At 42.2% G+C, this 25,345-nt stretch overlaps 1 protein-coding gene across 1 annotated transcript in view; it reads right to left on the bottom strand.

Annotated features, from left to right (window-relative positions):
* Nucleotides 1–835: 835 nt before the first annotated feature.
* The window catches only part of LOC134320373 (serine/threonine-protein kinase D3-like), a 45,231-nt gene continuing 20,721 nt past the window's right edge, over nucleotides 836–25,345 (bottom strand). Inside the window, exons 3-19 of the mRNA XM_063001733.1 lie at nucleotides 25,144–25,282; nucleotides 21,519–21,650; nucleotides 18,727–18,884; nucleotides 18,077–18,269; nucleotides 16,960–17,037; nucleotides 16,634–16,805; nucleotides 11,943–12,066; nucleotides 11,760–11,837; nucleotides 10,000–10,270; nucleotides 7,841–7,893; nucleotides 7,663–7,735; nucleotides 6,876–6,982; nucleotides 5,866–6,027; nucleotides 5,687–5,785; nucleotides 3,089–3,356; nucleotides 2,790–2,875; nucleotides 836–1,685 (exon numbers count right to left, since the gene is read on the bottom strand). Coding sequence (XP_062857803.1) covers nucleotides 1,512–1,685; nucleotides 2,790–2,875; nucleotides 3,089–3,356; nucleotides 5,687–5,785; nucleotides 5,866–6,027; nucleotides 6,876–6,982; nucleotides 7,663–7,735; nucleotides 7,841–7,893; nucleotides 10,000–10,270; nucleotides 11,760–11,837; nucleotides 11,943–12,066; nucleotides 16,634–16,805; nucleotides 16,960–17,037; nucleotides 18,077–18,269; nucleotides 18,727–18,884; nucleotides 21,519–21,650; nucleotides 25,144–25,282 — 2,367 coding nt within the window. The 3' untranslated portion in view covers nucleotides 836–1,511. The remainder of the gene's footprint in view (nucleotides 1,686–2,789; nucleotides 2,876–3,088; nucleotides 3,357–5,686; nucleotides 5,786–5,865; nucleotides 6,028–6,875; nucleotides 6,983–7,662; nucleotides 7,736–7,840; nucleotides 7,894–9,999; nucleotides 10,271–11,759; nucleotides 11,838–11,942; nucleotides 12,067–16,633; nucleotides 16,806–16,959; nucleotides 17,038–18,076; nucleotides 18,270–18,726; nucleotides 18,885–21,518; nucleotides 21,651–25,143; nucleotides 25,283–25,345) is intronic.

Below are 25,345 nucleotides of genomic sequence, written 5' to 3'. Positions count from 1 at the left end.
TTAAGCTTCCTCTCTACTGGTGCTGATCTCCACCCTGGTTGAGGAGAGCCAAGACACACGCCCCCTCCGACACGTGTGCAGTAGCCGGCTGCATCTTTCACCTGCGCGAGGCGAGTTCATATGCGGATCAGCTTTGTGTACGGAGAGCCACACCCTGATCCTCATTATCCCTTGACTCTGTGCAGGCGCCATCAATCAGCTGTTGTTTTGAGTACACAGTCAACACGTACGCAAACTGGGGTGGCACAGTGTCCTCACAGCAAGTAGGTTCTAGGTTTAATTCCCAGGTGCAGCAGTATGGGTCATTTCTGTGTGGAGTTTGCATGTTCTCCCCATGTCAGTATGGGTTTTCTCTTGATATGCAGTCAGGTTAACTGGAGATACTAAAATCGCTCTAATGCCCAGTTCACACTACACGACTGATCGGCGACAGGGGGTCTCACACTACACGGTGTATTCTGATAGAAACTATATTAAGCCCCTGTCCCACATTTTTACAATGCCTCCCCTGTGTTTCCCCTCACACTGTATCTTGCGTTCTCATTGGCTGTTCGACACCGCACTCATTGCCATTCGTGCGACTCAGATCCAGATATTTGACATGCTAGAAATCTCGCTTCGGTTGGCAAATCTAGCACCGACCAGTCAGCGAGTGAAAATCAGGGTAAAAATCGTGTAGTATGAACTAGGCACAAGTGTGTGTGTGTGTGTGTGTGTGTGTGTGTGTGTTTACAGCCCGACCCTGACTAGGATAAAGCAGTGGTAAAACAGACAACGGATGAATGAATGAATGAATGAATGTACGCAAACTGTTTCATTAAAAATAAATCCTAAATTACTGCAATAAAAAGAATAAAAATGGTCAGTCATCAGCAATATCAGTTTATCCAACATTCACCATCGGCTTTATGCTTCCTTAAATATATTCATCCATAAAGTCTTCTCATTATGTCGATCATCATTCCACCAGAGTCCTGGTCCAGGCATCCTTCATTTTCCAGTTTTAAATCAATACCTCAGACACGACCTACTTTCCTCGTAAAAACGTCGTATTGAAATATCATTTTGCTTTAAAATATCACATAATAAAAGTAGAAAAATTAGACAGCTTTACAGGCTACAGAGCTCCCACTGGCCGTCCAGCAGATTGAGGATCAGTCCACCTCGCTGTGCTTCACCAGGGTAGAACGGCAGTGCGAATGTCCATTATTGATAATAAAATAATCCCCAAATGCTGGAATGCAGTAAGTAAATTAAAGACGAAACACCACATCACGCCTCTGGAACGTAAAATAAAGAGCGGCCTGAGGCGTGTCCACGTGCTGGGTCTCCACCTCACTCATCTCGTCGCACGAGCTACATTCGATATCAGTAGATCATTTCCACCTGCCTTTTGTCACTGCCATCACTGTCAGTGTCTTTACTGGCCTGAAGGAGCACGGCACCTCCAGAAAGGTGTAGGCGCTACCGTGTATCATTCAAAAGCAACTGCATGTGTATCCTCCCGGCCACTAGGGGTCCTCCTCCATGTCATCCAGGTTCGGAGACATTATGAAGTGCTTCGGATGAGGGAGCTTTCTCTGGCCAGCGAATTCCTCCCAGCGGGCGTCGTCGCTCTCGTGGGTGATGTAGCGCTCGCCTCGCCGGGTCTCGAACTCCCGCAGGTCCAGCCACGTCTGATAGTCCTGCAGAACAAACGTGGAGGTGCAGGTTCACTATTACGTCCAAATGATGATGTTTATTTCACTTCTAAACAAAAGTCATCCTCAATTACTGCTCCATTCTGATTCTGACTGTCTTTTTTGTTTGTTTTTTACCCCCATGCACCCCAGCGACCCCTGCTGGCACAGAATGGCGCACACCTCCTCCAGCCACTTTTTTACACCGGTCAGCCCCAGATTCTTTTCTATTTATTCATGCATTTTCTCCACCTTTTTCTCCTGCTGGGGGATCCCCGATTACATCCGTATATATTTTCCTTTGCAGACCCCTTCTTTTCGCCCATGCTTTCTGCACAGGCGCCTCTATCTGCGAACCAGGGTCCTTACACAGCGTTTGAAGACCACGCCCACTTAGTCCGGTCTTTTCCCACCCAGCAGACACAATGGCCAATTAGTGTCTACTGCAGGCACTGCCAATTGTGCTCGCTAGATGGCGCCCAGCCGACCGGTGGCAGAGCCGAGTTTTGAACCGAGGTGTTCAGAATCTCAGGCGCTGGTGTGCTTTTATTACATACAGAGGACCACACTGTGCTCTCTGTATTCCTCCACCACACGTGTCACTGTCTGAATCAGACATAACAGAGGTGGTTTCCCATCTAATCAGTGCCCAAATTTGCACAAATTCCCAGACATACTTTAAAGTCTTGCGAGAAGTATTTGAACTCCTGACCATGAGCTTGTTGGACGTCCCATTTCAAAAACGAATGGAATTTAAATAAAGTGGCCTCTACCGACTTTGAAGTAGGTCTGTGAGAATTTGTGCACTGATGTTGGTCAAAAAAACCTGAAGTAATGCTCTGGTTCATTCCAGAGCTGTTAAATGGGGCAGTGGTCAGGGCTCTATGCAGGACAAGCTTTATAGAGCTTATAAGGGGTACAGACATGCTACGACAGGAAAGGACCTTCCCTAAACTGTTGCTGCAAAGTCAGAAGCTGATTATTTCCTTTATATAACTGACATTAATACACCTGTAAGCAACTGCTGTGGCTGAAACACATGAATTGAACAATTAGAAGGGCGTCCCAGTACTTTTATCCACACAGTGTATGCTTAGTGTTTAATAGTACCTGAAGCCAGGGGTGACTGAGAGATTTATCTACACTGAAGCGTTTCCTCATCTTCACTTGAAGCAGATTGTTGATCAGATCAATCGCTGTGTAAAGAAAAGACGTTTCATTATTCAGCTCATATTTCTGTATAAATGCAGCATCAATAATGACAAACACCTCAGTGTCCATATAACACACGTCATAAATACTTTAAACCACACGTCTCTCACTAGATTACACTTAAGTACACACGTTCCCCCCTCAGGTCAGACTAGATCACGTCTCCACCCTGTATGTGTCTCTCGTTACCCTCCTACCTTCTCCAGAGATCTCCTTCCAGGGGTGGGGCGGGTACATGAAGGCGGCGTTCTGGATCTGATCGTTGATGTCCTCGTCCTCGTTAAAAGGGAACGTGCCGCTCAGGCTGACGTACACGATGACGCCCACGGACCACATATCCAGGGAGCGGTTGTAGCCTTTGCTGCGCAGCACCTCGGGAGCCAGGTACGCCGGGGTTCCCACCACCGAGCGGCGGAACGATTTCTCTCCGATGATACGAGCAAAACCGAAGTCACACAGCTTCACCTAGGACGGGGTGAACGGAGATGCCCATGATGTATTTAATAGTGATTATTATGATTATGATGCCAATGCAAACATATTTATCAAAGTCAATGGAAACCTGGTGCTAATTTTAGAGACATGATATAATAATAGTAAAAATAAATAATAAAAATACTACTACTAATAACAGTAATATATTTATATAATAATAATATAACAACAATAATAATATAATGCTACAATAAAATATATTTATAATAATAACGATACTAATATATATACAGTATATTAGGGCTGTCAAACGATTAAAATTTTTAATCGCGATTCATCTCAGAATTTCATATAGTTAATCGCGATTAATCGCATTAAAAAAAATCTGTGTAAATGTTATAGAGAACAAGGTTTTTTAAGTGAAATGTTACAATTAAAATGGTGAACACATTTTATGCTAAATGTACTTATGTTAAAAACTGCTGGGACAAGAGAAAACTGTGAGGGAGTTTTATTCACTCACATACTAGGCAGTAATACTATCCAGCAGAGACCCTCGACTTCGTATAAATGTCAGATGCACAGTTATTGTAACAGACTTTTCTGTGGTTGTATCGTGACAATGGTTTGATGGACGTTTCTACACGAAGTGAGTGTGTTTTGACTAGGGATGCATTGATACCATTTTTTCCCAACCGAGTACAAGTACATGTATTTTTGTACTCGCCGATACCGATACCGATACCTATTTAGAATGATGCAATCTGGAGCATTATGGAATAGTGTAGTTTTTAGTGTAAAATAGTGCAGTGGAACAGTTGCTTGGGTTGCCAGACACTAATTGTAAAAAAAACAACCACCGCACAGACATCATTGAGAAAGCTTCTGACAAGCTAACGTTAACGTTCATTAATAAACGCACGTAATTAACGCTGTGCACATCATACATGCGATGCGATTCTGCTGATTGAAATATTTACTTTAAAAGGATAATACAGTCCGATCCCATCTGAGCCGATTCTATCAGCACATACATTCGTGGTTCACCTCGGTAAATCGTAAACGACTCTGAGTCGGTTCCCGCTCTGTGGTAATAACCAGTATAATTAAGCCTGAGCTTTATAATGTAAGCGAGTCACACAGAATGTTCTGTAGTAGTTGGTGTTTATTTACAACCGCAACATCCATTATAACAGTAAACACGGAGAGATGACTGAGAAAAGAAACTTACGCTGCGCTTACAATAAATCGATTCCTGAATCACTTGTATCGACACTGAACAGAGTATTGAACACAAACACGTCCTATAACAGCGGTCGCTGCTTTTGTAACCGGTTATCTTCACTGTTAGCTCTATTTTGAAGGTTTTTTTTTGTCAAACGGAACTAAATAACATTAAACGTGCGTGTGAGCGTGGTCAGTGAGAATAATTCAATCTGTCTCCCGTGGGTGAAAATGAATTGCTTTAGTTTTAGAAGTGAAAAAATCTCGTAATGTCGTAATGTAATTTGCGTTAACGGCACTATTTTTTTTAATCGCGTTAAATTGAGATCGCGTTAATGCGTTATTATCGCGTTAACTTCGACAGCCCTAATATATATATATATACAGTATATATATATATATATATACTGTGTATATATATATATATATATATATATATAATAACATAATTTATAATAATATTAGTATAGCAACAATAATATTACTGATAAAATAAAATAATACAATATAAATTCATAAAAATAATAATAAAATATCATTTATCATAATAAAATTAATATAATATATTAACAGCATAATATATTTATAATAATAATATTAATATAACAACAATAATATTAAAGATAAAATAATATAAGTTTATAATAATAATAGTAAGATATCTATTATAATAATAAAAATAATATAATGTAATCATAACATAATAATATATTTATAATAATAATAATAATAATAATAATATAGCAACAATTATAATATTAATAATAAAATAATATAATATAAATTCATGATAATAATAATACTAAAATATCTATTATAATATTAAAAATAATATAATATAATAACATAATAATGTTTATAATAATAATATATCAACAATTACAATAATTATGATAAAATAATATAAATTCATGACAATAATAATACTAAAATATCCATTATAACAATAATAATATAGCAACAATTATAATAATGATAAAATAAAATATTATAATATAAATGAATGATAATAATAATACTACAATATTTTTAATTACAATATAATATGATAATGATAACATAATAATATATTTGAAATAATATAATGTGTACATTCATTCCTAAACACCTAAAACCACCGTAACGATGGTACTAACCTGTGGAAAAGGTTCCGCCGACGCCAAAAGCACGTTCTCAGGCTTCAGGTCACAATGAACAATGTTCTTAAAATGAAGATGTCTCAGAGCCACCAGAATCTACACAAAGTGACATGAACCGTTAACTCGACGTTTATTCCCTACAGAGGAAATTAATCCAGCGCTCCTGTAACACTAACCTGAGTCACCAGGAATTTGGTGAGACGCTCGGGCAGTCGGCTCTTCTCGCTGGATAAGATCATCTCCAGCATGTCACCATGCAGTTTCTCCATCACAACAAACACCCGTTCAGGGGTTTCAAACATGCATTCCAGGTTTACGATGCCAGGGTGGTGCAGATTCTACACGATGGAGAGAAGGAAAATACTTACAGGTGAAATTCTAAACATTATACCTCCACTGTTACTGACTGTACTAAGTGTAGTATGCAGTATGTAGTATATACTGAGTGTAGTATGCAGTATACAGTATATACTAAGTGTAGTATGCAGTATGCAGTATATACTGAGTGTAGTATGCAGTATACAGTATATACTAAGTGTAGTATGCAGTATACAGTATATACTAAGTGTAGTATGCAGTATACAGTATATACTAAGTGTAGTATGTAGTATTCTGTATATACTGAGTGTAGTATGCAGTATACAGTATATACTAAGTGTAGTATGTGGTATGCAGTATATACTGAGTGTAGTATGCAGTATACAGTATATACTAAGTGTAGTATGTAGTATTCTGTATATACTGAGTGTAGTATGCAGTATACAGTATATACTAAGTGTAGTATGTAGTATTCTGTATATACTGAGTGTAGTATGCAGTATACAGTATATACTAAGTGTAGTATGCAGTATGCAGTATATACTGAGTGTAGTATGCAGTATATACTGAGTGTAGTATGCAGTATACAGTATATACTAAGTGTAGTATGCAGTATGCAGTATATACTGAGTGTAGTATACAGTATATACTAAGTGTAGTATGCAGTATGCAGTATATACTGAGTGTAGTATGCAGTATATACTGAGTGTAGTATGCAGTATACAGTATATACTAAGTGTAGTATGTAGTATTCTGTATATACTGAGTGTAGTATGTAGTATTCAGTACATACTGAGTGTAGTATGCAGTACTGGCATTTAAACACTTGGATTAGTCTAATAATTATGCACCGTTTAACCCTGCATACCTGTAAGATGGCCACTTCGTTCCTCAGCTGACTCTCCTGCTTGGTAGGAAACCTCATCTTGTCTATGACCTTAATAGCAACGTCTCTCTTTGTTTTTCTGTGTTTGCCTTTACAAAAAGAGCACAAACCAGCATTAACAAACAAAAGAGTCTGGTGGTGAAGTCTGTCTGTCTCCAGCACTGGTGTACACCGTTCCTAAATGCATTTGTTAAGAGAAACACAGTGAAAGTTCACTAATAAAAGTCTATATGTAGAGTACAGACAGAAATGTAAAACCTCCTTTCTAATCTACAAACCACAGAGACTGAGAAAAGCATCGAGTGCAGGAACAGAGCGAGAGAATTATACTCTCACTGAGCTCTCACAGGCCCGAGCGCAGCCGAAACACTCAAGTTTAAACCACACTGCTGTACTATAGGCCTGGTATTACTAGTCAGCTCTAGAATGATTGGCACCCTCGGTAATTATGGGTAAAAGATGTAATAAAAATGTCCCTGGTGTTATATGGGTCAATCTTACTTAAATAAGAAGTAAATGATTATAAGATGCAGGGCTGTACATAAACCTAGCCAATAAGAGGACTCATATCAGTGCACCCTTAGTGCCAGTCCCAAGCCCGGATATATATGAGAGTTGCTTCAGGTAGGGCATCCGGTATAATTAATACAGTGCTGCCAGTGTGCTTGTTTTTTTAACTGAATTGTTTGGATCTGATGTAGAATTTATATCTAATGTGAGATATACAGTACGTCAGGAATAATAATAAAATCTGCCTGACTTGACTCACCTCCATAAACAATCCCGAACTGTCCTGACCCCAGAACCTCGTCTGCAAAGATCTGGTAGACTGAGCTGATATCCTTAAACAGAGGCGAGACGTTCAGTAAAACTTCAAATTACATCATAAAGTATAATAATGTAAACGCTGAGATGACCACGCCCTGATATTATAATCACACACTCACCACATTCTCTGTGATCTGTGAGTTGGATACTGAGATGCTGATAGAAAGTTCTTCTGAAAAGAAAACAAGAAATATTTATATAAAAAATGAATATTTAAAAACATAATTCTGCAATAGTGTAACAACACACACAAGTTTAGCCCTAAGAGTGCTCGGGTGGCTCAGTGGTAAATTACACTAGTCCACTAGCACTATGTTCCAGGGTTCGAATTCCCAACAGGGCTATCGGCCGGATGGCGTCTACATACAGACAGGATTGGCTGTCTTTTTTGTTTATATATTTTTTTATATTTCTTTATATTTTTGTATTTATTTTTTAATATTTTTTATATTTCTTTATATTTTTTATATTTCTTTATATTTTTTATACTTTGTATTTATTTTTAAATATTTTTTATATTTCTTTATATTTTTTATATCTCTTTACATTTTTACATTTTTTTATTTCTTCATATTTCTTATTTATTTTGTATTTCTTTAAATTCTTTATATTGCTTCATATTTTTTATATTTTTTATATTTCTTTATATTTTTAAATTTCTTTATATTTTTTGTATTTCTTTATATTGTATTTATTTTTTTAAATTGTTTATATTTCTTTATATTTTACATTTTTAATATTTATTTTTTGTATTTATTTTTTATATTTTTTATATTTTTGTATTTTATTTTTTATATATTTTTTTAAATATTTTTTGTGCATTTATTGAGAGGATTTGGGTGAGATCATGTTTACCTGCTACATTAAACATGCCTTTTTTGCGTGTCTCGGCTGATGCACTGGTTCAGTGTAATTCATTTCATTTTTTTCACCAGCGCTTTATCATGATCAGGATCGCAGTGGGTCCGGTTTCACTGGAATCACTGGGCACAATGCAGTAACACAGCTCGGACAGGACGCCAATCCATGGTACCTGTGTTCCTGGGTTCTGTTAGATGCCTTCAACAGTATTATTATAATGAGACTAAAATCAGGAGTGTTGATAAGCTCGAGTTATTTAGACTTTGTTTTTGGGCTCATTGTCATGTTGGGTTTTATGGACGAGTCTATCATAAATAGACACGTAGGTCCACTTATAAATATGAAGTGGAATTATGGGAAATGTTGCTTTACTGTATATATAACAGTAGTGATACTATATGGGGAGTAAGTTAGCATGTCAGAAGTGGTAAACACTCACCCTTTTAAACACACATAGATTAGTGTGTGCATTGGTTCCATATGGTTCTGTGTGTGTGTGTGTGTGTGTGTGTGTGCTGTCCCACAAAGAATCAGTGTGGCACCCATACTTATGGAAAGGGCCCCGTCTCGTGGTTTTCGGGGGCTTCATAAGTGTGTGGTGCGCTTCTGGCGACAGCGGTTTAATGGTGGAGATCTAGAATTCAGCTTCTGGTCTCTCAAACATCACTGATTCCAAACTCATCTCTCTTCCTTCACTTTCACTTCTACTCTCATTTCTACTTTATATTAAAATATAACGTTTCTACACAATCAAGAAAACAAGGTTCAGAGAAGCAAGGGGGTAGAAACGGCATTGAGGGGCCGTTATTAACTTTAAAACATACCATCCATTCACCTATCCATCAAACTATCTATTCAAACATCCATCCGTCCATTCAAAAATAAATCAGTCCATCTATCCATTTATTCATCCATCAGTCTATCCATCCATCCATCCATCCATCTATCTATCCATTCCTCTATCTATCCATCCATTTATTCAACAGCACTTTCAGCCATCCATCCATCCATCCATCCATCCATCTATCTATCCATCCATTTATTCAACAGCACTTTCAGCCATCCATCCATCCATCCATCCATCTATCTATCCATTCATCCATCTATCCATCCATTTATTCAACAGCACTTTCAGCCATCCATCCATCCATCTATCTATCCATTCATCCATCTATCCATCCATTTATTCAACAGCACTTTCAGCCATCCACCCATCCATCCATCTATCCATCCATCCATCTATCCATCTATCTATCCATCCATTTATTCAACAGCACTTTCAGCCATCCATCCATCCACCCATCTACTTTCGGCCACATCTTACTAAAACAGACCAAACTAAAGGACTGGAGGACTCATGCACATCTCTACTGAACCCCCCGGTCCCAGACTGTGTGTGTGTGTGTGTGTCACTCACTGTGGTCTTTTCCTTGGCCGCTGCACACGCTGGGCTGAGGGGTGACCGGCATCAGGGCCTGGCGGATGGCCTTCTCCCACGCCTGTGCCACTTCCAGTCCAACTCCAGACGCTGCCAGTGTGGCGCTGGGCTGCAGCGCCCCCGTGTTCTCGCCGACGTAATACACCATGGTGTCTGTGATGATCTCGAAACAGTGAGGGTTGCTCCCCTGCGCCAGGCTCCTGAAGTCCCGCGCTGGATCTACCTGCAGGATCTCCGAAAGCGGGATCTCCTGGATCACACACACACACACACACACACACACAGAAGAGGCTGAGCGAAGTAAACCTAACAGCCTGAAGTCGTCCTGTGTTCTGTCCACTCCTCTCAGGAACGAACTATGAGGCTTTTCTTTCCTCCCATGAAGAGAAGAGAAGCCCGTTTAGGAGGGAAGGCGTGCACATGCAGCCAATGGGAGCCGAGCTGCCTGTGGTCAGAGGCGAGCGCCACATGAGAGGGCGCAGGATTACAGGGCAGGCCGGGCACGAGCCACGCTGGCGGCCGGCCAGTCTGAGCGACACCCCGCCCGGGTCTGTGCAGAGCGGGAAGACAGACCCCCTCCCTGATTCTTTATTACCTCTTTAATTCCTCTTTCCCCTTCTGTTTTCCATTTTTTAGAAAACACATCAAAGAATTGTGGGTGTGTGGGGTGTGTGTGTGTGTGTGTGTGTGTGTATGTTAGCTGGCTGAAATACTGAAGGTCACATGGTTTATTTAGATAAAAGAGAAATAAGTGAGAGATAGAATGAAGGCGGGCGGAGAAATGAATCCACCCGTGACCCGGCCTGTATGTGTGGGGAGTAAAAAATGTTCCCTACAGACAGAAGTCTGGACATTTTAACACAAATTATAGCTGAACTGTATGCATGAATCTCACCCAAAAATGATTCATTATAATTTACTAGTGGCTTCTCAGAGTTTGGGGGTTCTTGATCATAGAAACTTGTGGTGATCAGGGATGTTGGGTTGCTGTCGTTCTGCCTCTCTTGTCCGGTCACTCAGGTTTGATGACGGTGGGGGAGGTGGGCGCTGATGTCCTGTGAAAGCCTTCATGACCTCGTTACCTGCTCGCGGTCTCTTTTAGTTCTGCTGTAATAATTAGGGCTGCCGGAGTCTAAAGCTACTCACTGCAAAACTGACATTTTACTCAACTCACATTTTACATTTTTAACATTTTCTGTTGTTTTACCCCAAGGTGGATCTGATGGAAACCTGTTTACCCGCCTGAGGTTAAGGAATGAAGTCGAGACTGCCGTGCCAACAATGCTGCTCCTGCCAGATGTGACGGGCTCACATTATTATTTTTTTGATAGTTAATTTTGTGTTTGTATGATTTGTGTAAATCCTATTTATTAAACTTATCCTCCAGACCACCCAAGGAGGACGGGGGTCCCTGCTGAGTCTGGTTCCTCTCAAGGTTTCTTCCTGTAATTTTAAGGGAGTTTTTTCTTGCCACTGTCGCCCTCGGTTGGCTCAACAGGGGTTTTTATATCTGTCGGTCCTGGATTCTGTAAAGTTGCTTTGAGACAATGTCTATTGTAAAAATCACTATATAAATAAATTTGACTTGACTTGACTAGTGGTACTTATGGGTTGATCTTTTTAGGGCAGTGGTCCCCAACCACCGGACCGCAGAGCCATAAGTTATCCTAATATTTATATATCATATCAGTCAGTTCTGGAGTACACAGAGAGAGAGGCGTGTGCAGTGTGAGCGCTACCTTGTAGTATTTGGCTCCGGAATCGTTCTGGAAGAGAGTCAGGCTCTTACTGTCCAGCCTCCAGTAATGTCTCTTTTTCTAATAAAATCACAAAAAACAGCAATCAGTACTAAACCGATTCATCCCGGAACAACAGCGTCGTCCTCCTGTATCAGCAGAACGCTCCGCCACGAGTGATCTCACCAGGTTATCACGGCTGGTGTAGTGCACCATCCAGCCCTCCTTCACCAGAGTGGAGCTCCGTCTCTTGGTGTGCTTGATGGACTGAACCAAACGCATCAGGGGAATGTTAGTGCTGGTGGACGGACTATCAGAAAAGAAAGAAGCATCCAAAAATAAGAGAAAATGGTTTTCAATTCAGCTCCAGGATTATTAGTATTAGAGAGGTCATTTAAATGTGTGCATATACAATATACAGAAGACCCCAAACAATGTATACACACTTTAACATAAAAACACCTGCATAAAAGCTTTATTTATTTATTATTATTATTTATTTATAAGACATCAAATCTATTTATACAGACATTAAAGGGTAGCTGCAGGTCATGTCTGACTTAGTGTCATACCAACTTTTTAACGCCGTCAGCAAAACATGTTTTTGATTAAGCGTGTAGCCACTGATGCAGAGATGCTTGCACATTATCATCACATGAAAATCTTCTTTCACCTTAAAGCTTCTTTGAGTGTCCAAAAAAGGTGGAAATCAGATGGAGCTAGACTATAAGCGTCTCTCAGTCACGATTACTACTCCTCCCGTTCTCACCGCTTATGACCAAATATAATAGTGAGGAAACTTTTGGAAGATCCTTCATATTTACATTTTCAGCATTTAGCAGACGCTTTTATCCAAAGCGACTTACACAATGAGCTGAACACGATGAGCAATTGAGGGTTAAGGGCCTTGCTCAGGGACCCAACAGTGGCAACTTGTTGGTGGCGGGGCTTGAACCGGCAACCTTCTGTTTACTAGTCCAGTACCTTAACCACTAGGCTATCACTGGCCCTATATATGTATGTATATATTTATACAACAGTTACAATCTGATTGGTTGAGAAGCGTTCTAACCGTGCTGATATTGGTGATAACAGCACGGCCTTTTCACACCACAATGGTATTACTCCGCTGACGCGTTGCCAGTAACGACAAGCTGCATGCACACAAACGCGCACGCAGGCGACACAGACCTTTATTCCCGATCGCGTTTTAAATCCGTTGTCTGATATACAATCTAGTGCACTGTGTAGGGAACATAAATCAATTGTCTAATTCACTATCTAGTGCACTATGTAGGGAACATATATCCGTGATCTGATACACAATCTAGTGCACTACGTAGGGAACTTTAATGTGTTTGTAACGCAAACAGTTAGCTTAATAGCCCAGTCAGCAGCTCCTAAGAGTTCTGTTATCACCCATAATCCTTGTGTGTGCGAGAGGTTTTTTATTTCTTTTTTTCCCTTCGGAGGTTCTTGCCTTTTTCTTCTTGTTCTTACCTCCCTAAAATGAGTTTTTGCAACTTGGGATGTTTGCTTTGTAGTGTTAAACTTTATATTCGGTGTGGAACTACTTTTTGGCGGAAGGTATTGTCAATATTAAAGCATATTTATTATGAAATTCAGGGCTTCTTTTATTTATTTTATTTCTTTATTTTGTAAAAACTGTTGTATAAAAGCAATAGAACACTCGAGGTCGTGTGTTATCGCGAATTACATCACAGCTGTGATTTGGTCGCAGGCACGAGCCGAAGGCGAAGGGATAACACACTCCCTCTCGTGTTCTATTGCTTAAATATATGTGTTCTCTCTCTCTCTCTCTCTCTCTCTCTCTCTCTCTATATATATATATATATATATATATATATATATACAGTGTATCACAAAAGTGAGTACACCCCTCACATTTCTGCAAATATTTCATTATATCTTTTCATGGGACAACACTATAGACATGAAACTTGGATATAACTTAGAGTAGTCAGTGTACAGCTTGTATAGCAGTGTAGATTTACTGTCTTCTGAAAATAACTCAACACACAGCCATTAATGTCTAAATAGCTGGCAACATAAGTGAGTACACCCCACAGTGAACATGTCCAAATTGTGCCCAAATGTGTCGTTGTCCCTCCCTGGTGTCATGTGTCAAGGTCCCAGGTGTAAATGGGGAGCAGGGCTCTTAAATTTGGTGTTTTGGGTACAATTCTCTCATACTGGCCACTGGATATTCAACATGGCACCTCATGGCAAAGAACTCTCTGAGGATGTGAGAAATAGAATTGTTGCTCTCCACAAAGATGGCCTGGGCTATAAGAAGATTGCTAACACCCTAAAACTGAGCTACAGCATGGTGGCCAAGGTCATACAGCGGTTTTCCAGGACAGGTTCCACTCGGAACAGGCTTCGCCAGGGTCGACCAAAGAAGTCGAGTCCACGTGTTCGGCGTCATATCCAGAGGTTGGCTTTAAAAAATAGACACATGAGTGCTGCCAGCATTGCTGCAGAAGTTGAAGACGTGGGAGGTCAGCCTGTCAGTGCTCAGACCATACGCCGCACACTGCATCAACTCGGTCTGCATGGTCGTCATCCCAGAAGGAAGCTGACGCACAAGAAAGCCCGCAAACAGTTTGCTGAAGACAAGCAGTCCAAGAACATGGATTACTGGAATGCCCTGTGGTCTGACGAGACCAAGATAAACTTGTTTGGCTCAGATGGTGTCCAGCATGTGTGGCGGCGCCCTGGTGAGAAGTACCAAGACAACTGTATCTTGCCTACAGTCAAGCATGGTGGTGGTAGCATCATGGTCTTGGGCTGCATGAGTGTTGCTGGCACTGGGGAGCTGCAGTTCATTGAGGGAAACATGAATTCCAACATGTACTGTGACATTCTGAAACAGAGCATGATCCCCTCCCTTCGAAAACTGGGCCTCATGGCAGTTTTCCAACAGGATAACGACCCCAAACACAACCTCCAAGATGACAACTGCCTTGCTGAGGAAGCTGAAGGTAAAGGTGATGGACTAAACCCAATTGAGCACCTGTGGCGCATCCTCAAGTGGAAGGTGGAGGAGTTCAAGGTGTCTAACATCCACCAGCTCCGTGATGTCATCATGGAGGAGTGGAAGAGGATTCCAGTAGCAACCTGTGCAGCTCTGGTGAATTCCATGCCCAGGAGGGTTAAGGCAGTGCTGGATAATAATGGTGGTCACACAAAATATTGACACTTTGGGCACAATTTGGACATGTTCACTGTGGGGTGTACTCACTTATGTTGCAGCTATTTAGACATTAATGGCTGTGTGTTGAGTTATTTTCAGAAGACAGTAAATCTACACTGCTATACAAGTTGTACACTGACTACTCTAAGTTATATCCAAGTTTCATGTCTATAGTGTTGTCCCATGAAAAGATATAATAAAATATTTGCAGAAATGTGATACACTCACTTTTGTGATACACTGTATATATTCATATATAGACAGAGAAGCGTAATTCGTCAGTCCACTGCTCTTGAGTCCAGTGGCAGAGTGCTTTACACATTACATTTACATTTTCGGCATTTAGCAGATGCTTTTATCCAAAGCGACTTACACAAGAGCTTCCATACTAAACATTTCATTACTCTAGTTTAAGTAAACAACAGTCCAAGAACACAAATCTGCTAAAACCTGTTAGAACCAAAGTTGTTGTTTTTTTTTAAGAAATGAAAGAGCATTAGTAAATAAGTACAAGTCAGCTTAAGTGTTTAGTAAAGAGGTGATGAAGGTTTTTAATCGTTTTTTAAAGACAGTGAGAGACTCAGATGTTCGGACAGACAGAGGAAGTTCGTTCCACCACTTGGGTGCCAGTACAGAGAAGAGCCTTGATGATCGTCTTCCTCGAGTCCTGGGTGGAGGATCGAGCGAGACTAGTGGCTCGGAGGTTGCGTGGTACAGAGCGGGGTTTGATTAGACCACGAAGGTAGCTTGGGGCTGGTCCATTTTTGGCTTTGTAGGCGAGCATCAGTGTTTTAAACTGAATGCGTGCAGCTACAGGAAGCCAGTGAAGAGAACGCAGCAGTGGGGTGATGTGGCAGTGTTTAGGTTGGTTACACCACTGCATCCGGCGCTTTGCATTGCGCTTGGTGATGTGAGGCTTGGATGCAGCTGCTCGGCCATGGAAACCCATTCCATGAAGCTCTCTACGCGCTGTTCTTGAGCTAATCTGAAGGCCACATGAAGTTTGGAGGTCTGTAGCGATCGACTCTGCAGAAAGTCGGTGACCTCTGCGCACTATGTTCCTCAGCATCCGCTGACCCGCCCTGTCATTTAACATGGCTAACACTTCGTGGCTGAGTTGCTGTCGTTCCCAATCGCTTCCACTTTGTTATAATCGCACTGACAGTCGACCGTGGAATATTTAGTAGCGAGGAGATTTCACGACTGGACTTGTTGCACAGGTGGCATCACGGTACCACGCTGGAATTCACAGAGCTCCTGAGAGCGACCCGTTCTTTCACTTATGTTTGTAGAAGCAGTCCGCATGCCGAGGTGCTCGGTTTTATACACCTGTGGCCGTGGAAGTGATCGGAACACCTGAATTCAATGATTTGGATGGGTGAGTGAATACTTTTCGGCAATATAGTGTATCTGAGGGAGAGAGGGAAGTCAATGGGTTCCACGTTGCTGCTGTAAATGTGACCTCTGCTGGCTGGTCAAAGTATGTGCATTAAGGATGGGGAAATCACCAAACATAGAGGTTCTTTCTTTGCCACACAGCTCTTTGTGATAGTCTGCAGTGCTTCCCAGTCAGGGGAATCGGAAACGACTAAATTGGGAGAAATAAATGGGGGGGGTAAAAGAAAAAGCGTGTATAGAGTAGACGAATAGCGGCCATTACCTGATAGCGTTGACAATTTCCTCATCCCGTTCTCCAGACATATACGGAGCGTCCATGTCCTCTGGAGTGGACACCTCCTCCGAATCATCCATCCCTCTGCTGCTCTCACTATTCACATCGCTGCTGTCAACCTCCATGGTGGCCTCAGAATCCTGTCCTGAACTGGCTAGTTCTGCATACACACACACACACACACAAGCATTCATGTCAATTCATCACACACTCCACGGTCCAGAACGTCCAGAGAACGTTCTCACAACATTCACGCTGAGTCACAGGAACGTCATTTCTGAAGCAGTGATGTTAGAAGGTGTGATGGCGCTCACCTCCATTAAACACCACCTCACCCAGACAGTCTCTCGGAACCTTGGACGCGCAGCGCTTGTGACAGTTGAATTTGCAGTCTGAAATAATCAGGAAACACATTTTGTAGGCTTCATACATGGAGATACATAGTCAGCGATAGTCAGTGCAGTGAAAAAGTATTCACACCCTCCTTAATGGGCTGGATTTTACCAAGCTTCACTTACCATATAGAAGCACTTTGTAGTTCTACAATTACTGACTGTAGTCCATCTGTTTCTCTACATGCTTTGTTAGCCCCTTTTCATGCTGTTCTTCAATGGTCAGGACCCCCACAGGACCACCACAGAGCAGGTATTATTTAGGTGGTGGATCATTCTCAGCCCTGCAGTGACACTGACATGGTGGTGGTGTGTTAGTGTGTGTTGTGCTGGTATGAGTGGATCAGACACAGCAGCGCTGCTGGAGTTTTTAAACACCTCACTGTCACTGCTGGACTGAGAATAGTCCACCAACCAAAAACATCCACTCAACAGCGCCCCGTGGGCAGCGTCCTGTGACCACTGATGAAGGTCTAGAAGATGACCGACTCAAACAGCAGAAATAGATGAGCGATCGTCTCTGACTTTACATCTACAAGGTGGACCGACTAGGTAGGAGTGTCTAATAGAGTGGACAGTGAGTGGACACGGTATTTAAAAACTCCAGCAGCGCTGCTGTGTCTGATCCACTCATACCAGCACAACACACACTAACACACCACCACCATGTCAGTGTCACTGCAGAGCTGAGAATGATCCACCACCTAAATAATACCTGCTCTGTGGGAGTCCTGTGGGGGTCCTGACCATTGAAGAACAGCATGAAAGGGGGCTAACAAAGCATGCAGAGAAACAGATGGACTACAGTCAGTAATTGTAGAGCTACAAAGTGCTTCTATATGGTAAGTGGAGCTTATGTGGATGATGGATCATTAGTACCTTAAATAAAAAGGAAGTGGAATTGTTAGTAATCAGGAGCTTTGTTAGATTTTTATTAGTTTATTATAAAAGAGTCTGTGGCCCCATGGTTGTGTATTTTTTACTCCATTGGCCCCAAAAAGAAAAGTCTGGACACCCCTGGCATAGAGCGTGTGTTTACCTCTGCACTGCATGCCCTGGCGGAACAGACCCTTGAGCAGGCGTTTGCAGTACTGGCACATGGTGGGTCTGGTGTACGTGTGCACGTTGAAGGTGTGCGGCACCTTGACCCGCCCCAAAACCATCTTCTCCATCCAGATGGGGCGACCGCTCCACGACGGGATCCGCTTCCCCGCCTCCAACAGCGGCCTCTGCTGTACGCACGCGGATAAACGATAAAAGATGAAACGTCGTGATGCGGACATTGGAAATAATTTCAGCACAAACATACAGGTGATGGACAAAATAACGGAAACCTGTAATGATAAAGAAGCTGAGCTTATGAGGTTTGCTTTCTGAAATGCTCTGACACAGCAATAAAGAGTAAAATGCAGTCGGGTGATAGGATACGACTAGACTGAAAGAAAAATTGACAAAAAAATAATAATAAAATTTAAAAAGAATAAATTCCTTTATATAATTGATTTATTACAGCTGTTAGCAACTGTTGTGTCTGAAACACATGAAGTCAACATTTAGAAGGGGCATCCCAATACTTTTGACCATATAGTGTACGTTATTTAGATACGTTAATTAGAGACAAAAACAGAAAGTAAGAGACGTGAAGACAGTAAGAGGATGAAAAGAAAGAAGGACAGACAGTGTTTGTACCTCCTCGCAGGTCATGACTACGCTCTCGGTGGGTGCAGGCCGGGGGATAGACAGCGAGGATCCGGGCAGGGACACGTTGGACAGGCGTCTCTTTCGCACTCCTGTGCAGTTGTTGGGGATTTTAAAGGCGCAGCGCTTGTGGTAATTAAGACCACATCCTTCAACACACACACACACACACACACACACACCAATTAAATTCATCACACATCACACTGTCAGTACTGGAGCTTCCATTAGGTGGTGCCACAACTGATCCTGAAAATGTTGCAGCATTTAGTAAAATTTCATTTCATTTCTAGCCACCATTTGATCCTGGTCATGGTCTCGGTGGGTCCGGATCACCCATAAACTGTGCGCAAGGCAGGAATACCCTGTACAGGGCAGAGATGTTCACGAGTCACAAAATACGAGTCCGAGTCAAGTCACGAGTCAATATAATCTACACAAAACATACAGTATATTGGAAATGTAGCGTAGAAATAAATAATCTGTAAATTCAGATAAAAAACAACAGATTATCGAGTGTATTTAGCCGTTTTACTTCGTGCCTTTACTTTCCTCCTCATTGTGTAAATGAATGTAATTTCTGTAACAAGAAGGTTCCAGTTAAAAGCTTCAACTGATACGTTTTGTTTTCATTACAGAACAAAAGCGCTCGATAAATCACGGAACAGCGGCCAAAATCCCAAACACAGCAAAAACAATCATAACCGCTGCTTACCTTAGCTTCTGTTCTTCCAGATGCTATTACATTTATAAGCGTGTGTCCCATTAGGAACAGAATCCGTTATTTTGTAAATGTGCTTATAATTAAAAACCTCCAAACTTTTTCCGCTTGTGAAGTAAAACAGGAAGTCGTTAGAAAGCCGATCGAGCGTTTCATTACCGCGTCATCTGTGTGGCGCAAACTGAATAAATGCAAATAACAGCATTTCTTACTAACAATTACAATCAGAAGCTCTGATTGGTTCAGAAAGCGGCTTTTACAACCATTAGCGCCGATTCTGTAGGAGCGTTCCATTCACCCCGGTTGTTCCTGTGAAGTGTACTTCGTGGGGTATTCCACCATTTTAGGTGAGAGTCCAATCCAAAGGTAATGAAAATGTTCATTATATAATTATATATATAATTGTCACACGTAAGTAATGTTAACATATGCTGACGCTAGGGACTCTTGTTGTTTACGAGTCATTTTTTTGCGAGTCATGAGTCGAGTCCGAGTCACTTGAAACGAGTCCGAGTCTGAAGTCGCTGTGTGTGCGACCCATCTCTAGTACAGGGTGCCAGTCCATAGCTGGGGTCGGCTACAACTCCCTCATACAGAGCCGATCGTGTCTGTCTAAACGCCCGGCAGCACAATTAGGATTCAAACCTGAATCTCAGAGGTGGTGTGTTAGCGTAAAAGACGTTGTATATAAGATTTCAAACTTTATAAAACACTGTGCAGAGACTGTCCGTCTGTCCCAAACACGCCACGCTAAGCAGTGGTGGAATTTGAACCAACAACCTCATGCTTACTAGTCCAGTACTTTAAGCGCTAGGCTACAACTGGAGATCAGATGTGGAGGAAGTAAACAGACATGAAGTTCATAAAGCGGAAGGACGTCACGCTACATCGTGCACGAGGTCGACTCGTCTATTGTAAAATGATTAGATCACATCCTTTACTCCACACACTGAACACATTATCAGCCACACACAGTCTCCATGTGTGCAGTTCAGAGACAGTCAGGACTGTAAGACCTTTAGGACTTTAAAGCTTCGTCCTTTCTGTAGCAGCGGTGGGCAGGAAGCCTCCCGCTCAGGGGCGACGCCCTGCAGCGTCTTCACTTTGATCCAAAGCAACGTGGCCCCGGTTTGAGCTTCCTCCCGAACACTCGGGGCTGTAACTTTGTGCACCTGCTCTGTTCTGCAACTGGTTCAGAGGTGCAATTTGTTCACTTTATACCCCAAAACAGGAGTGGGAACACAGTTAACTCAAAGTGTACAGGGCCAGACGCCAACTGTCCCTCTGTCCTTCATCCAAACAAGAGAACAGCACAAACAGTGAAGATGTTTAATCACAAGTGCATTTTAATTTATATTTTTTTAGTTTATCAAGACAAGCAGTGCCTGGTTCTGCCCATGTCTTTGCTAAATCCAAATGCAAATTAGATAGACAGGCAGGCAGACAGACAGACACACAGATAGAATGATATAAAGATAGACAGACTGACAGACAGATAAATAGACAGACATACAGACACACAGATAAATAGATAGACAGACAGATAGATAGATAGATAGATAGATAGATAGATAGATAGATAGATAGATAGATAGATAGATAGATAGATAGATAGATAGATAGATAGATAGATAGATAGATAGAAATACAGACAGACAGACAGACAGACAGACAGATAGATAGATAGATGGACAAATGGACAGACAGACAGATAGACTTAGCCAAACCTTCTACTCGGATTGTTGCCAGGTTGCCAGATCCGGGTTTTTCCACCTAACTTTAATTTCTGTATTAAATTCTAATTTGTATAAATTAAATAAATATACTTGTTTTTATAGTATTACAATGCCCATCAAATGTATTATATTAAAGTAAATCTGGCAACCCTGATTTTCTTTCCACACAGAGGTTTTGATGACTGGTGTCTGAATCATCATCATCAAGTGATGCAGCAACCTCAAAGTTGTTGTTTTGCTGTTTTGACCTGATATGAGGTGAGTGGTCTCAATGTTTTGGCTCATGGGTGTATAAAATATCTAAAATCTTTTGGACAGTCATTTACCTTCACACTTGAGCCCCTGCCGGACGAGACCCCACAACATCTCTCCGCAGTCGTCGCAGAAGGCCGGGGCCTTGTACGAGTGGACGTAGAGCGCGTGAGGCCGGATCTGGAAGTCCTCGACCTTAGCATGAGCTGAAGAACAAAAACAAGGAAACAGGTCATAACTACCAGAACAAACAGCAGGAATTACCCAGCATGCACCTGGAGAGTGGAAAAACAACAAGGGGAAATAAAAAGCAGTTCAAAAGACTGCGTGGACCATCATCCTGCATCAAGGGTCAGTTACACCGTGTAGGTATTAAAATAATTTGTTTGTTGTGTTCGTAAGTGTTAACAGAAAAAAAATAAAAGGATGGAAAAATAATTTGGACACCACTAATTAATAACTCATTCATTTTAAATTCATTATTTAAATCTAAGTAATTTAGGAAATGCTTTTATCCAATTACAGGTCATACAATGCAAGCCATTTAGAATGAAGGGCCCTGCTCAGGGGTCCCAATGGTGGTAAATTGGCTATGGTGGGGCTTGAACCAAGAAACGTTTGATCCCTAGTCTAGTGTCTTAACCCCTGTGCCACCCACTGGCAGCATGCTCGTCTCTTTAAAAGCATAATGCCGGGCTCGACCTGGTCCGGATTTCTGGACGCGGGCCGTACCAGTCTGTGCAGTGGCTGGCCACTCGTATGTTATCTGGTTTACAGAAGATCTGGTCAATTAGGGTCACAGTCAGAGGACACAGGGATTAGACATTGAGTAATTAACACTGTAATTAACGCTGTAATTAACACTGAGCGTGTGCCATTTACATGCTGGATTTGGGTATGAATTGTAGGTGACACGGGTGCTCAGTGTTTATTAGGTTCTATCCACACAGCTCAGCAGGATCTGTGTGTTATTGTCCTAGTGAGTGTGAAGCTGAAGGCCAGCAGAAAGGAGGTACACACACACACACACATCTTACATTTACACACACACGCGCATACACACACACCTACACACACACATGCACACATCATTTACACACACATACTGTACACACACTCACATACACAAACACTTACACACACATACAGTGTACTTCATAACTAACACATCATCACTTACATCTACATACACATACACACCTTTATTTACATCTACATACACACACTTACTGTACATACACACCTACACTAACTCCTACACACACCTTCATACACATACACATACACACATACACATACTGTACACATACACTCATGCACATACACACCCTCATACACACACATACAAACACACACACATTTTAATAATAATAAACAGTTAAACAAATATTAATATTAAACAAAAACTGCCTGCTACTACTACTGAGTTCCAAACTGCCTTCTAAATGCAACATCAACACTGAACCGGGTCAAAAAGGCCCACACAGTCCTCAGATCAGCGTACATGATACCAGTCTGCAGCGGCATAAAGCACACTGTCATGCAGCCACTGTTGGGCCCTTGAGCAAGGCCCTTAACGCTGTCTGCTCCAGGGGCGCTGTACAATGGCTGACCCCAGCTTCCAAATATGCTGGGATATATGGAAAAACAATGTTATTGTACTGTACACGTGTATCTGTAAATATGACCAATAAAGACATTCAATTTGATTCTACTGTATTTTATTCGAAAGTACTCGTAGTGGCGGCCCTGCATTTCATCACTTCCTCCACACCCCAACACGCCACATTCATGTCAAAGAAAGAATTCAGGAGTCTGTAAGAGTCTTTAAGTCTTTACGTTTTTGTGCTGAAAGCTCCTGGTTTACATGAAAGAAAAAGAAAAACAGTGTTGATTTATCAGCCGAGAAATAACGACGCCGAGAGGAACGTCGAAAAAAAACCCAGCCTGATGTGGTGCGCGCACACACACACACACACACACACACAGCAACAAGATCCAACCCTGCACCAGAAGACTGCAGAGCGAGGAAGTGTGTGTGTGTGTGTGTGTGTGTGCGTGCGTGCTTGTGTGTGTGTGTGTGGAGGGTACGAATATGAAAACCGCAGCTGTTCAGGTGTCGCGCTGAGTTTTATAAACACCGGCAACATGCGACCGCATTCTGCACAGCAAGAGGAAACAAGTGCCAAACCTGCAGTATCAGGTGCAACTTGCACACACACACACACACACACACAGCATTGCTGGCCCTGCATGAAAACTACACGGCACTTTTCCACCGGTGTGGCACCGGTGCCAGTGCCAAAATCCCCAAATCGTGGGTTCTCTGGCCCCATGATCTTGCTGGTCTGGTCTGGAACCAACCAACCTGTGACACAAGCAGCAATTTGTCCAAGCGTCACCGTAGTAACGTTCTTTACCCTTCAACTATAAGGTAAATAATCGTAGCAAGGCATGGGGTCTGTCTGAAAACCTCATGATCTCTCTACACAGACACACTTTACGTCATCCTACTCTCCCGAGAAGAGGGCGTATCTAAATTCTCAGATTCATTAAAATGCTCCTACTGAGGCGCCTTAATTCTGAGTGATGATCTGACTGAATAACGAAGGAGCGTCCGACACCTCCTCAGCGCTGAGGGCAATCCCAGCATTCAGTGCGGCACGACTTTTCTCACACAGAATTACAAACGTGGTGGACGAAGATGATGTGAAGCAACCAACGGAGTTCTCTTCAAATGTAAATAAATTCTTTTTTTGTGCATTTTCGTTTATTTTCTCCCAATTTTAGCGTAGTCAATCTGTCTTCCGCTGCTAGTGGATCCCTGATTGCAGTCGAGGTGGGTATATTGCTGCTCACGCCTCCTTAGACCTGCGCGCAGCCCTTTGCGGAACCCTTTATCACTTATGCACTCTGCACAGACGCTTCTCTATCTGCCAATCAGGGTCCTTACACAGCGTTTGAAGACCCAACCAACATAGTCCGGTCATCCTGCCCTAGCAGAGACGTGTCTGCTGCAGGCACTGCCAATTATGCCCGCTAGATGGCGCCCAGCCGACCAGTGCCACCCCGAGTTTCAAACTGAGGAGTTCAGAATCTCGGCATTGGTGTGCTAGCGGAATATCCTGCTGCGCCACCTGGGTGCCAATTCTTGTTGATGTTTCATTTGTATAAAGGTGTAACTATTCAAGTGTCTTTTATTTGCAAATGCGGGCTCGTCGGGGACAGTTTAAGCGTTTTCGGTACACAGAGGGAGAAAACAGCTGGCATGCTAGCGGGTTAAGCCGCCTTAGTCCATCGGTTTGAATGGTCTGATGCTAACTGTGGTAGCTTACATTTTTGACATTTAGCGGACGCCTTTATCCAAAGCGACTTACAGTACTGTGACAGTGTTCAGTCTGAGCAATTGAGGGATAAGGGTCTTGCTCAAGGGCCCAACAGCAGCAACCTGGCAGTGGTGGGGCTTGAACCAGCAACCTTCTAATTACTAGTCCAGTTCCTTAACCAGCTTAACCGGCTTAGTAAGCTAGAACTACGGTGACTTAAAGTCGTGCGTCTAAATAATCTGCCTCATGAGTTCGGTGTCGCATTAGAATCCTCTCTACTGAGGCAGCTGATCAGGTAGGCATTAGGCAGCAAGGCAGCTCACTAGGTTTTCAAACCGACCCTCAGTGTAAATTAAAAAGAGCCGTCTCTCACCTGACAGGACGACCTCGATCAGATCTCCCTCGTGGATGTCCTCAGCTGAGGTCAGGCGCTGCAGGATGTTCTCGGAGCTCAGGTCATGCCGGAAGAGCAGGATCTTATCGTACATGCCGAAGAAGCCGCATTCTGGAAACTGGAAGTATCAAGGACAGAACGTGAGACGTCAGGAGCTGTTTATATGATCAGTGCAAAATGA

Source organism: Trichomycterus rosablanca, chromosome 9 (assembly GCF_030014385.1).
Source record: "Trichomycterus rosablanca isolate fTriRos1 chromosome 9, fTriRos1.hap1, whole genome shotgun sequence".
NCBI lineage: Eukaryota > Metazoa > Chordata > Actinopteri > Siluriformes > Trichomycteridae > Trichomycterus > Trichomycterus rosablanca.
This window is presented reverse-complemented; position numbering and strand designations above follow the sequence as displayed.